At 40.2% G+C, this 13,147-nt stretch overlaps 1 protein-coding gene across 5 annotated transcripts in view; it reads right to left on the reverse strand.

Moving 5' to 3' along the window:
- Window positions 1–777: 777 nt before the first annotated feature.
- RBM39 (RNA binding motif protein 39) overlaps window positions 778–13,147 on the reverse strand; it is a 78,273-nt gene continuing 65,903 nt past the window's right edge. For all 5 annotated transcript variants that reach the window (XM_053696232.1, XM_053696159.1, XM_053696340.1 and 2 more), the window contains 4 exons: window positions 11,177–11,306; window positions 9,408–9,513; window positions 1,352–1,430; window positions 778–1,263 (listed from right to left, as the gene is read on the reverse strand). In XM_053696232.1, the coding sequence (XP_053552207.1) occupies window positions 1,163–1,263; window positions 1,352–1,430; window positions 9,408–9,513; window positions 11,177–11,306 (416 nt within the window). In that variant the 3' untranslated portion in view covers window positions 778–1,162. The remainder of the gene's footprint in view (window positions 1,264–1,351; window positions 1,431–9,407; window positions 9,514–11,176; window positions 11,307–13,147) is intronic.

Genomic DNA, 13,147 nt, shown 5'->3' on the forward strand with positions numbered 1-13,147 from the left:
CTGGATTTTTAAATCTGTCGGTGCATATTCTTTATAGTGGTGTCTATTACATGCAGTTAAAAAAATTGGTGTATACAGTCCCTTTAAACTGTTCTTTACTTAAATGCTATTTCAGCAGTAAAAGGAAAAGTTATGCAAAATATGAGTCTGTCCTGTAATAAAATCACTTAAAGAACTTTGACACCTTTTGTCACAAATGTATAACCAAAAGTTGAAGCTTAACCACATTTTTTCAAAAGAAATTTTTATTTTAGAGTATATTTTACAAAGACTGTTTAAAATATGAAATCTGTTTAATAGAAATATGGAGATGTATCCAAACGTAAAATTAATCAAAATGAAAAATGTCTTTCAGAGCTCACAGAGCTTAGAGAGCAAAACCATTTTATGCAACTAGTCAAAAGATCCTTGCATGCCCCAGGAGTCCTCTGGTTCTTAAACATTATTCCAAATGCCAAAATTAGCTTTCCCACAAACCAGCAGGTTGGCTTGGAAATGCAGATATTGTATGGTGCTTTAGAAACACAGAACTATGTACACAGACAACTTGATACACATACTGCTATTCCAGTAATTCCAAATTCTCTCAAGTCTGGAGGAAAGCAAATTCTAAATTAAGTCCAGAGTAAAGATCACACCACGAGACGTCTGCAGATTGGAAAGAAACAAAATAAATTTGCTCCACCCATCTTTACGGGTGGCAATTACAGCATGTTAAATCCTTACAGTTGTGTCTTCATGAATAGTAAGGCAGTAATTAAATAATTGGTGGAACACTTGTCAGATGAAAGATGGCATTCACTCTTTATTTTGAAAATATTTGAAGTATACATAAATTGACATCACACCCTTCCATCATCACCTGGGTCTTAATAAAACATCAGAACAGTTCTCTCAAAAATAAAAAAGGCTATGTACAAAAATGTTTTAAAAGGAATTCTAACAACTAGAACAACATTTTCTGTAGTGTGGAGCAGAACTTAGCTCCCTTCAAACTGTGTTCCTATATTCCAACAACGGTGTAAAAAGCATACTGAATTAACTAGATTGTGCCAATGAAGAGAGGGCTTTATTGAAAGCCATTAACTGATAGAATCCAAAGTACTTGCTGCACACTATAGAAATCAGTTTTTCTGGTAGTCAGATTCCCTTTTTGTTTGATTCACCGGCGAACAGGAACAAGAAGCTGAGTTGAAGTCATAGAATCTGGGAATAGGCTGTGGTAAGTAGGGAGAGGAACATAGGCAGCTGTGATCATTTTTCCTAGTAGGAAAAAGATATAGAAAAAAAAAAGTTAACAAAAAAATAAATAAAATGTGAGCAATTACAAAAATAATGAAAAACAACACACCTGCAAACCACCTCCCATGGAGAGCATTAACAGCTGCTATTGCCGATGCAATGGACGGACATTTCACATATACATTGCCCTGTATGGAGGGGGAAAACAAAACAAAAACTATAGTAACTTTTCCAAATATTTACAAAGGAATAGAAACAAGGTAAAAATCAAGTGCAAGCTTTTTAAAAAAGAAATTTAGAAGTCATGTAACCAAGCTGTTTGAATAGTCAAGTATAATCTCTTAATCATGAACAAGTAGCCTAGGTTAGAAGAATCAGATTTTACGTTGTCACCCTTCTAATTATAATACAAAAAGTATTGGCTCCTACACTGAATAAAATTTAGGACTGGACTTTTTTTTGCATTACAATTATCAGGGATGAAATCCTAACACAAACTAGTGTGGATAAAAATCATTTAAAAAAAAAAACAGAATTTATGCTTACCTGATAAATTACTTTCTCTTATGGTGTATCCAGTCCACGGATTCATCCTTACTTGTGGGATATTCTCAATCCCTACAGGAAGTGGCAAAGAGCACACAGCAAAGCTGTCCATATAGCTCCCCTCAGGCTCCGCCCCCCAGTCATTCGACAGACGGTTAGGAGAAAAAGGAGAACCATAGGGTGCAGTGGTGACACTAGTTATTTTAAAAATTACATTTGAACCTGGCTTAATTGTCAGGGCGGGCCGTGGACTGGATACACCGTAAGAGAAAGTAATTTATCAGGTAAGCATAAATTCTGTTTTCTCTTACTTGGTGTATCCAGTCCACGGATTCATCCTTACTTGTGGGATACCAATACCAAAGCTTTAGGATACGGATGAAGGGAGGGAACAAGTCAGGTAACCTAAACGGAAGGCACCACTGCTTGCAAAACCTCTCCCAAAAATAGCCTCCGAAGAAGCAAAAGTATCGAATTTGTAAAATTTGGCAAATGTATGCAGTGAAGACCAAGTCGCTGCCTTACAAATCTGTTCAACAGAAGCCTCGTTCTTGAAAGCCCATGTGGAAGCCACAGCTCTGGTGGAATGAGCTGTAATTCGTTCAGGAGGCTGCTGTCCAGCAGTCTCATAAGCCAATCGGATGATGCCTTTCAGCCAGAAGGAAAGAGGTAGCAGTCGCTTTCTGACCTCTCCTCTTACCAGAATAGGCAACAAACAAGGATGATGTTTGTCTGAAATCTTTAGTTGCTATTAAATAGAATTTTAAAGCACGAACATCAAGATTGTGTAAAAGTCGTTCCTTCCTAGAAACTGGATTAGGACACAGAGAAGGAACAATGATTTCCTGGTTAATATTCTTATTAGAAATTACTTTTGGAAGGAAACCAGGTTTGGTACGCAAAAAACAACCTTACCTGCATGGAACACCAGATAGGGTGAATTACACTGCAAAGCAGACAATTCAGAAACTCTTCGAGCAGAAGAAATAGCTACCAAAAACAAAACTTTCCAAGATAATAACTTAATATCTACGGAATGTAAAAGGTTCAAACGGAACCCCTTGAAGAACTGAAAGAACTAAATTTAGACTCCATGGAGGAGCCACAGGCTTGTAAACAGGCTTGATTCTAACTAGGGCCTGTGCAAACACCTGGACGTCTGGTACAGCTGCCAGACGCTTATGTAACAGGATAGACAGAGCAGATATCTGTCCCTTTAAGGAACTAGCTAACAGGCCTTTCTCCAATCCTTCTTAGAGAAAAGACAATATCCTTGGAATCCTAACCTTACTCCACGAGTAACCCCTGGATTCACACCAACAAAGATATTTCCGCCATATCTTATGGTAAATTTTCCTGGTGACAGGCTGTCTGGCCTGTATCAGAGTGTCTATAACTGATTCAGAGAACCCACGCTTAGCTAGAATTAAGCGTTCAATCTCCAAGCAGTCAGTTGCAGAGAAACTAGATTTGGATGCTTGAAAGGACCTTGAATTAGAAGATCCTGCCTCGATGGCAGTTTCCATGGTGGGACCGATGACATGTCCACTAGGTCTGCATACCAAGTCCTGCGTGGCCACGCAGGCGCTATCAGAATTACTGAAGCCTTCTCCTGTTTGATTCTGGCTACTAGCCGAGGGAGAAGAGGAAACAGTGGAAAGACATAAGCTAGACTGAATGACCAAGGCGCTATTAATGCATCTATCAATGCCGCCTTGGGATCCCTGGATCTGGATCCGTAAAGGGGAAGTTTGGTGTTCTGACGGGACGCCATCAGGTCCAACTCTGGAATTCCCCATAGCTGGGTCAGCTGAGCAAAAACCTCCGGGTGGAGTTCCCACTCCCCTGGATGGAAAGTCTGACGACTTAGAAAATCCGCCTCCCAGTTGTCTACCCCTGGGAAGTGAATTGCAGATAGATGGCAGGAGTGATCCTCCGCCCATGTGATGATCTTGGATACTTCTTTCATCGCTAGGGAACTCTTTGTTCCTCCCTGATGATTGATGTACGCTACAGTCGTGATGTTGTCCTACTGAAATCTGATGAATTTGGCCTCCGCTAGTTGAGGCCACGCCTGGAGCGTATTGAATATCGCTCTCAGCTCCAAAATGTTTATCGGGAGAAGAGATTCTTCCCGAGACCATAGACCCTGAGCCTTCAGGGAGTTCCAAACCGCACCCCAGCCTAACATCGGTCGTGACAATGATCCACTCTGGTCTGCGGAAACTCATTCCCTGAGACAGGTGATCTTGAGACAACCACCAGAGAAGAGAGTCCCTGGTTTTCTGGTCCATTTGAGGAGACAAATCGGCGTAATCCTCATTACACTGTTTGAGCATGGACAGTTGCAGTGGTCTGAGATGAAAATCGGGCAAAAGGGACTACGTGATGTCCATTGCCGCAACCATTAAACCAATTACCTCCATGCACTGAGCCACAGAAGGCCGAGGAATGGAATGAAGAACTCGGCAAGTATTCAACAGTTTTGACTTCCTGACCTTTGTCAGAAAGATTTTCATTTCTACCGAGTCTATTAGTGTTCCCAGGAAGGGAACCCTTGTGAGCGGGGACAGAGAACATTTTTTTTCTACGTTCACCTTCCACCCGTGAGACCTTAGAAAGGCCAGAAAAATGTCCGTATGAGCCTTGGCTCTGTGAAAAGACGACACCTGTATTATTATGTCGTCTAGGTAAGGTGCTACTGCATTGCCCCGCGGTCTTAGTACCGCTAGAAGGGACCCTAGCACCTTTGTGAAAATTCTGGGAGCGGTGGCCAACCCGAAAGGAAGGGCCACGAACTGGTAATGTTTGTCCAGAAAGGCAAACCTTAGGAACCGATGGTGATCTTTGTGGATAGGAATATGTAGATACGCATCCTTTAGATCCACGGTAGTCATATATTGACCCTCCTGGATCATCGGTAAGATTGTCCGAATGGTTTCCATCTTGAAAGACGGAACAGAGGAATTTGTTTAGAATTTTTAGATCCAGGATTGGCCTGAAAAGTTCCTTCCTTTTTGGGAACTACGAACAGGTTTGAGTAAAAGCCCAGTCCTTGTTCTGCAATTGGAACTGGGTGTATCACTCCCATTTTTAGAAGATCTTCTACACAGCGTAAGAACGCCTGTTTCTTGTTTGGTCTGAAGACAAACGAGAAATGTGGAACCTTCCCCTTGGGGGAGAATCCTTGAATTCTAGAAGGTACCCCTGAGCAACTATTTCTAATGCCCAGGGATCTGGAACATCTCTTGCCCAAGCCAGAGCGAAGAGAAAAGTCTGCCCCCTACTAGATCCGATCCCGGATCGGGGGCTACACCTTCATGCTGTCTTGGTAGCAGGAGCAGGCTTCTTGGCCTGTTTACCCTTATTTCAGCCCTGCAAGGGTTTCAAGGTTGCTTTGGGCTGGGAAGCGTTATCTTGCTTTGCGGCAGCAGAGGTTGTGGCAGTTCCGCTCCTGAAGTTGCGAAAGGAGTGAAAATTAGCCTTGTTTTTGGCCTTAAACGGCCTATCTTGTGGAAGGGCATGGCCCTTGCCCCCAGTGATATCTGAAATAATTTCTTTCAGCTCTGGGCCAAATAGGGTTTTCCCCTTGAAGGGAATATTTAACAGTTTCGTTTTGGACGACACATCAGCCGACCACGATTTGAGCCAAAGCGCTCTTCGCGCCATGATGGCAAAGCCTGAGTTTTTCGCCGCTAGCTTAGCTAATTGGAGAGCGGCATCAGTGATAAAAGAATTAGCCAGCTTTAGAGCATGAATTCTATCCATGACCTCATCGTATGAAGTTTCCCTCTGGAGCGACTCCTCCAGGGCCTCGAACCAAAAAGCCGCTGCAGTAGTTAGCGGAATAATGCAGGCAATTGGTTGAAGAAAACCTTGCTGAACAAAAATTTTCTTCAGCAATCCTTCCAATTTTTTATCCATAGGATCTTTGAAAGCACAACTGTCCTCTATTGGTAAAGTTGTACGCTTAGCAAGTGTTGAAACAGCCCCCTCTCCTTGGGGACCGTCTGCCACACGTCCCGCCTGGGGTCGTTTATGGGGAACATTTTCTTAAAGATAAGGGGGGAACAAAGGGTACACCTGGTCTCTCCCACTCCTTGGTCACAATATCCCCCACCCTCTTTGGGATCGGAAATGCCTGTGTATACAGGGACCTCTAAAAACCTGTCCATTTTACACAATTTTTCTGGGACCACCATGGGGTCACAATCATCCAGCGTAGCTAAAACCTCCTTAAGCAGGACGCGGAGGTGTTCCAGCTTAAATTTAAACGCTAAGGAATCTGACTCTGCCTGCTGAGAAACTTTTCCTGTATCAGAAATTTCTCCCTCAGACAGACAGTCCCTCACTGCTACTTCTGAGTTTTGTGAGGGTACTACAGATAAATTATCCAAAGCTTCTGATTGCTCATCCTCTATTTAAAACTGAGATATCGTGCTTTTTTGGAAAAACTGGCAGTTTGGATAAAAATGCTGCAAGGGAATTATCCATTACTGCTGCTAATTGTTGTAAAGTAATAGGGGCCAATGCGCTAGAGGTACTAGGCATCGCTTGCGTGGGCGTAACTGGTGTAGACACATGGGGAGAGGAAGAAGGACTATCCTCATTACCCTCTGTTAAAGGGACATTATACACTCATTTTTTCTTTGCATAAATGTTTTGTAGATAATCTATATAGCCCTTAAAGTTTTTTTTTTTAATTAATGTATAGTTTTGCTTATTTTTAAACAACATTGCTCTGATTTTCAGACTCCTAACCAAGCCCCAAAGTTTTATGTGAATACGCGCGACTACCTACTCCAGCTTGCTCCTGTTTGTGTAAAGGGCCTTTTCATATGCAAAAGAAGGGGGAGGGGGGGAGTGTCTTATTTACCACTTGCAGTGGGCTTTCCAGCTACCTTTTCAACAGAGCCAAAGTGACAGCTTCTAAGTAAGTTTTTAAAGTTTTATACTGGATTTTTATATCAGTATCTGTGCATATTATTCTTTATAGTAGTGTCTATTACATGCAGTTATATGAAAATGAGTGTATACTGTCCCTTTAAGGAGTCTTCTTGGGCTGCATTTTTAAGTGTCATTGGATGGTCTTTAAAATGCTTAGATGTTTTAGCACACTTTAAACATAAATGCAATGGGGGGTACCGCCATGACTTTTAAACATAAAGAACAAGGTCTATCTGAAGGCTCAGACATGTTTGACAGACTTAGACAGCACTACAATATTGAAAAAATCACTCTTTGAAAAAACGTTACCGTGTCTTTAAATAAAAAGCACACACTTTTTACCAAATCAAAAAACATCCAATCTTTATGAAATTTTCACCACATGATCCTAATGCTATGAAATGATTGCACACAAATTATCAATTAACCCCTTATTGCCCAAACCGGAGCAAATTGAAGTAAACAACTGGTTTAACCCACTACAGTACAATGCCAGTGTCTTTGCTGTGGCTTTACCTTCCTTTAGGGTTATTTGTAGAAGAAAAATAAGCCTCCCTGAAGTCCTCCTGTACTCTCAGGACTCTACATGTGAAGCTGCAAATCAACTGCGCAACTGAGGCGCGAAAATGAGGCCCCCTCCCTCTTCACTCCAGAGTTATGGGGCCTTCCTGAGTCAGATTAGGTGTCTTACAATATGCCAGGCGTAATAAAAACCCCAAAAGTGTTTCCAACATCTAAAACGCTTGAACAAATATAAGATTACGCTAATAAAGTAATCGATTTAGCCCATCACAGTGTCTACCAGTATTTAAGCCCTTAACTGAAGCCATCCTTCTATACTGTGTCTCAGAAAATGGCTTACCTTCCCTCATGGGATTTCAGTCAGTCTTCTAGCACTACCAAGTCTTGTTAGAAAAAAATGACTGAGCATACCATAAGCAGTTAAGCCTGCAAACTGTTCCCCCCAACTGAAGTTCTCCGGTACTTAACAGTCCTGCACAGCAATGGATTTTAGTTACAACATGCTAAAATCTTTTTCCTCTCAGCAGAAATAATCACTTTCTGCCTCAGAGTAAATAGTACAAACCGGCACTATTTTAAAATAAACTCTTGATTGAAGAAATAAAAACTACAAATCTAACACCACAAACTTTACCCTCCCGTGGAGATGCTACTTGTTAGAGCGGCAAAGAGAATGACTGGGGGGGCGGAGCCTGAAGGGAGCTATATGGACAGCTTTGCTGTGTGCTCTTTGCCACTTCCTGTAGGGATTGAGAATATCCCACAAGTAAGGATGAATCCGTGGACTGGATACACCAAGTAAGAGAAAGAAAGATTTAGACTTAAAGGGAAACTGAACCCTAATTTTTTTTCTTTTGTGATTCAGATAGAGCATGACATTTTAAGCAACTTTCTAATTTACTCCTATTAAATTTTCTTCATTCTCTTGGTATCTTTATTTGAAATGCAAGAAAGTTTAGATGCCAGCACATTTTTGGTGAACAACCTGGGTTGTTATTGCTGATTGGTGGATAAATTCATCCACCGATAAAAAAAAGTGCTGTCCAGAGCCCTGAACTAATAAAGCTTGGATGCCTTTTTCAAGTGAAGATAGCAAGAGAACAAAGAAAAATTAATAGAAGTAAATTAGAAAGTTGCTTAAAATTGCATGCTCTGAATCACGAAAGAAAACATTTGGGTTCAGTGTCCCTTTAACAGGAATTTGTTTTAAATAAAATGTTCTTTGATGAAAAATCTTCATCTAAAGAGTTTATATAGACTAATCTTTTAGATAACGTATGAGATTAGTTTTTAACTATATAGCAAGATGCTGTATAATTCATTGATGTAATGTTTACATTTTTGCTCAATTCTATTCATTTACAATGGTTTTGTAGTTCTCAAACATGTGAATTTGTGCCTGGAGAAATAACATGCCCATTCACTGCAAAAAAGTTGAGGTATGCTTTGTTGAAAGAGATCAATGCTCTATTGGGGCCTAGCTGAACACATTGGGTGAGAGTGAGCAATGCACTACTGTGAGCTAGCTGCTTATGCATGCTTTTCAACAATGGATCACAAGAGAACGCAAATTAGAAACGTAAATTGTTAATTGCATGTTTATTGACTTATGAAAGTTTAAATTAGACTTGGCTGTCCCTTTAATGAAATTGCTACCCTGGAAATCTATATACACAGAATCAACCCATACTATGTTTCAAGAAGCTCACTGAATAGAAGATTGTGTGGACTAGATCTGCACAAGGACTTAAGTTTGAGTAGGGAGGGGCACGCAATAAAAATGAAATGTTTAGTTCAAATAAAACTATTTTAAACTGTTAAGGTAGTCATTTTTCTTTAATTAAAACAATTAGTCATTTTTCTCCTTCCAACAAAGAAAACAAAGTTAATCAAATCGGAATGATTAGCCTATTAAACTGGAGGTTGTTCACCTCACAATTTCATTAAACTTCAATGATCTATCTATACATATTTAATATAACCAAATCAGTAATGGCCTGATATAACTGGAAAAATAATCTGAAAAGTTATTCAAAAAATAAAAACCCAATTTAAATCCATCTTACCGACTAGTGATTTAAAATGCACTCTGGCACCAACACTAAATAAAGCAAAAATGTTATAGTATTCAAGCATAAATCAGAACATACCTGAGGTGAACTTTTATCTACATAAAGGTGAACAACTCCACCATGTTTGTTGCATTCTTCAATAACATCATCCTTAATCTCTGTGTCCCACCCTAGCTCCTCTTCTCTGTAAAAATAGAATTTAGAGGAGTTATATTAAGCATTTTAATAAGCAGACCAGTTATAGCATCATCTAATAAACTTGTAGGTAAGCTCAAAACACACAAAAATATAGAATGACAGTCTACATTTAGAATATAAGTCGTTAAAGGGACATTAAACAAAAAATTCTCTCATGATTCAGAGAGAATACCATTATTAAAAAGTTTCCAATTTACTTTTATTATCAAATGTATTTAATTCTTATGTTCTTTGTTGAAGAGATACCTAGGTAGGGTAGCGTGCACATGCCTGAAGAGATACCTAGGTAGGGTAGCGTGCACATGCCTGAAGCACTACATGACAGGAAATAGTGCTGCCATCTAATGCTCCTGCTAAAGTATAACATTGTTGCAAAACTGCTGCAGAAACGTGCACACTCTTGAGCTTACATTTCTGCTTTTTAACAAAGGATAACAAGTAAATGAAGAAAAATTGATAATAGAAGAAAATTAGAAAGTTGTTTAAAATGTTATGTTCTATCTAAATCATGAAAGAAAAAATTTGGGTTTTATGTCCATTTAAAGGATCAGTAAATAGTAGATTTGAATAATCAAATTCAAGACAAGACAATACAATAGCATTTACTCAATTTCAAATGAGTAATTTTTTTTTAACTAATTTCAAAGTTATGTACATTTCCACTCCCCCTGTACCATGTGATAACAATCAGCCAATCACAAATGCATATACGTATAGTTTGAATTCTTGCACGTGCTCAGAAGGAGCTGGTGATTCAAAAAGTGTAAATATAAAATACTTTGCATATTTTTCTTAACCCTTTGAGTGCTAATGACGGCTCTGAGCCGTCAGAGTTTCCCACTCTGGTGCTAATGACGTTTGAGCCGTCACTAGCACTTTCCCATCTTGAGGGAGATCTGGGGGCTCCCACCCGCTCCTACCCCGGCGATCGTGCCTGCAGAGTGACAGGCATCGCCCAGGCTTCCGTTTTGCGTGGTGACGTCATGCGCAATAACGTGATGTCAACTCACAACTTTATTTATACTTAGTGTTAATTATAGGAGCAGGAGGCAAGCTGCTTAGAAGCCTGTATCTCAGGCATCTAAGCAGCTACAGACCCCCAAGACCATCGGAAAGGTAATCACCTAACCTTTCCAACAGTGTAAGTCTTGGGGGTCTGAAAAAAAAAGTAAAAAAAATTATTGTTCAAAAAAAATAAAAAAACATTTAAAAAAATCTTAGCACCCAGGTGGGAAAGTGCTTAGCGCTCAAAGGGTTAATAGAAGTAAATTGGAAAGTGGTTTAAAATTACATGCTGTATCTGAATTATGAAAATTGAATTTGACTTGAGTGTCCCTTTAAGATGCATTTGAGGACAAACATGAGCTGCTAAATGTGGTGTGAAGTTCCACCGGTCAACTTTATCTGTATGCAGCTATAATATTTAAATCCTGTCACCCTCCTTAGAAAAAAAAAAAATAACAGCGTCAAACCAACTGCAAAATAAACATCAATCTAATCAAACCTTGGGCATAGCCCAAAGAAAAAACTAAAACAATATTTAGTGTATGCTTTTGATCAAATGCAGTTTTTAGCCACAGAAATTAACTGATGCTATTTCACAAATTTCCACAGAAAACAAGTCTTATTCGACATGAGTATTTGCTTACGTTTGAGGGTTGAACATATTGGACAGCTGGAAGCACTGAGTGGCAAGAGGTTGAGTTGTGGGTGGATTAGGTATCTGTAGAGAAGGTGCTAAAGAAATGGCAGCAGCAGAGGCAGCAGCTGCTGCAAGAGCTAGAAAAAAAAAATTTAGATAACGCATGATGTAATTTAAAGGCCAATAATCTTAAAAAAACAGAATTTATGTTTACCTGATAAATTACTTTCTCCAACGGTGTCCGGTCCACGGCGTCATCCTTACTTGTGGGATATTCTCTTCCCCAACAGGAAATGGCAAAGAGCCCAGCAAAGCTGGTCACATGATCCCTCCTAGGCTCCGCCTACCCCAGTCATTCGACCGACGTTAAGGAGGAATATTTGCATAGGAGAAACCATATGATACCGTGGTGACTGTAGTTAAAGAAAATAAATTATCAGACCTGATTAAAAAACCAGGGCGGGCCGTGGACCGGACACACCGTTGGAGAAAGTAATTTATCAGGTAAACATAAATTCTGTTTTCTCCAACATAGGTGTGTCCGGTCCACGGCGTCATCCTTACTTGTGGGAACCAATACCAAAGCTTTAGGACACGGATGAAGGGAGGGAGCAAATCAGGTCACCTAAATGGAAGGCACCACGGCTTGCAAAACCTCTCTCCCAAAAATAGCCTCAGAAGAAGCAAAAGTATCAAACTTGTAAAATTTGGTAAAAGTGTGCAGTGAAGACCAAGTCGCTGCCCTACATATCTGATCAACAGAAGCCTCGTTCTTGAAGGCCCATGTGGAAGCCACAGCCCTAGTGGAATGAGCTGTGATTCTTTCAGGAGGCTGCCGTCCGGCAGTCACATAAGCCAATCTGATGATGCTTTTAATCCAAAAAGAGAGAGAGGTAGAAGTTGCTTTTTGACCTCTCCTTTTACCAGAATAAACAACAAACAAGGAAGATGTTTGTCTAAAATCCTTTGTAGCATCTAAATAGAATTTTAGAGCGCGAACAACATCCAAATTGTGCAACAAACGTTCCTTCTTCGAAACTGGTTTCGGACACAAAGAAGGTACGACTATCTCCTGGTTAATGTTTTTGTTAGAAACAACTTTTGGAAGAAAACCAGGTTTAGTACGTAAAACCACCTTATCTGCATGGAACACCAGATAAGGAGGAGAACACTGCAGAGCAGATAATTCTGAAACTCTTCTAGCAGAAGAAATTGCAACCAAAAACAAAACTTTCCAAGATAATAACTTAATATCAACGGAATGTAAGGGTTCAAACGGAACCCCCTGAAGAACTGAAAGAACTAAGTTGAGACTCCAAGGAGGAGTCAAAGGTTTGTAAACAGGCTTGATTCTAACCAGAGCCTGAACAAAGGCTTGAACATCTGGCACAGCTGCCAGCTTTTTGTGAAGTAACACAGACAAGGCAGAAATCTGTCCCTTCAAGGAACTTGCAGATAATCCTTTCTCCAATCCTTCTTGAAGAAAGGATAGAATCTTAGGAATCTTTACCTTGTCCCAAGGGAATCCTTTAGATTCACACCAACAGATATATTTTTTCCATATTTTGTGGTAAATTTTTCTAGTTACAGGCTTTCTGGCCTGAACAAGAGTATCAATAACAGAATCTGAGAACCCTCGTTTTGATAAGATCAAGCGTTCAATCTCCAAGCAGTCAGCTGGAGTGAGATCAGATTCGGATGTTCGAACGGACCTTGAACAAGAAGGTCTCGTCTCAAAGGTAGCTTCCATGGTGGAGCCGATGACATATTCACCAGATCTGCATACCAAGTCCTGCGTGGCCACGCAGGAGCTATCAAGATCACCGACGCCCTCTCTTGATTGATCCTGGCTACCAGCCTGGGGATGAGAGGAAACGGCGGGAATACATAAGCTAGTTTGAAGGTCCAAGGTGCTACTAGTGCATCTACTAGAGTCGCCTTGGGATCCCTGGATCTGGACCCGTAGCAAGGAACCTTG

Source organism: Bombina bombina, chromosome 1 (genome assembly GCF_027579735.1).
Source record: "Bombina bombina isolate aBomBom1 chromosome 1, aBomBom1.pri, whole genome shotgun sequence".
NCBI lineage: Eukaryota > Metazoa > Chordata > Amphibia > Anura > Bombinatoridae > Bombina > Bombina bombina.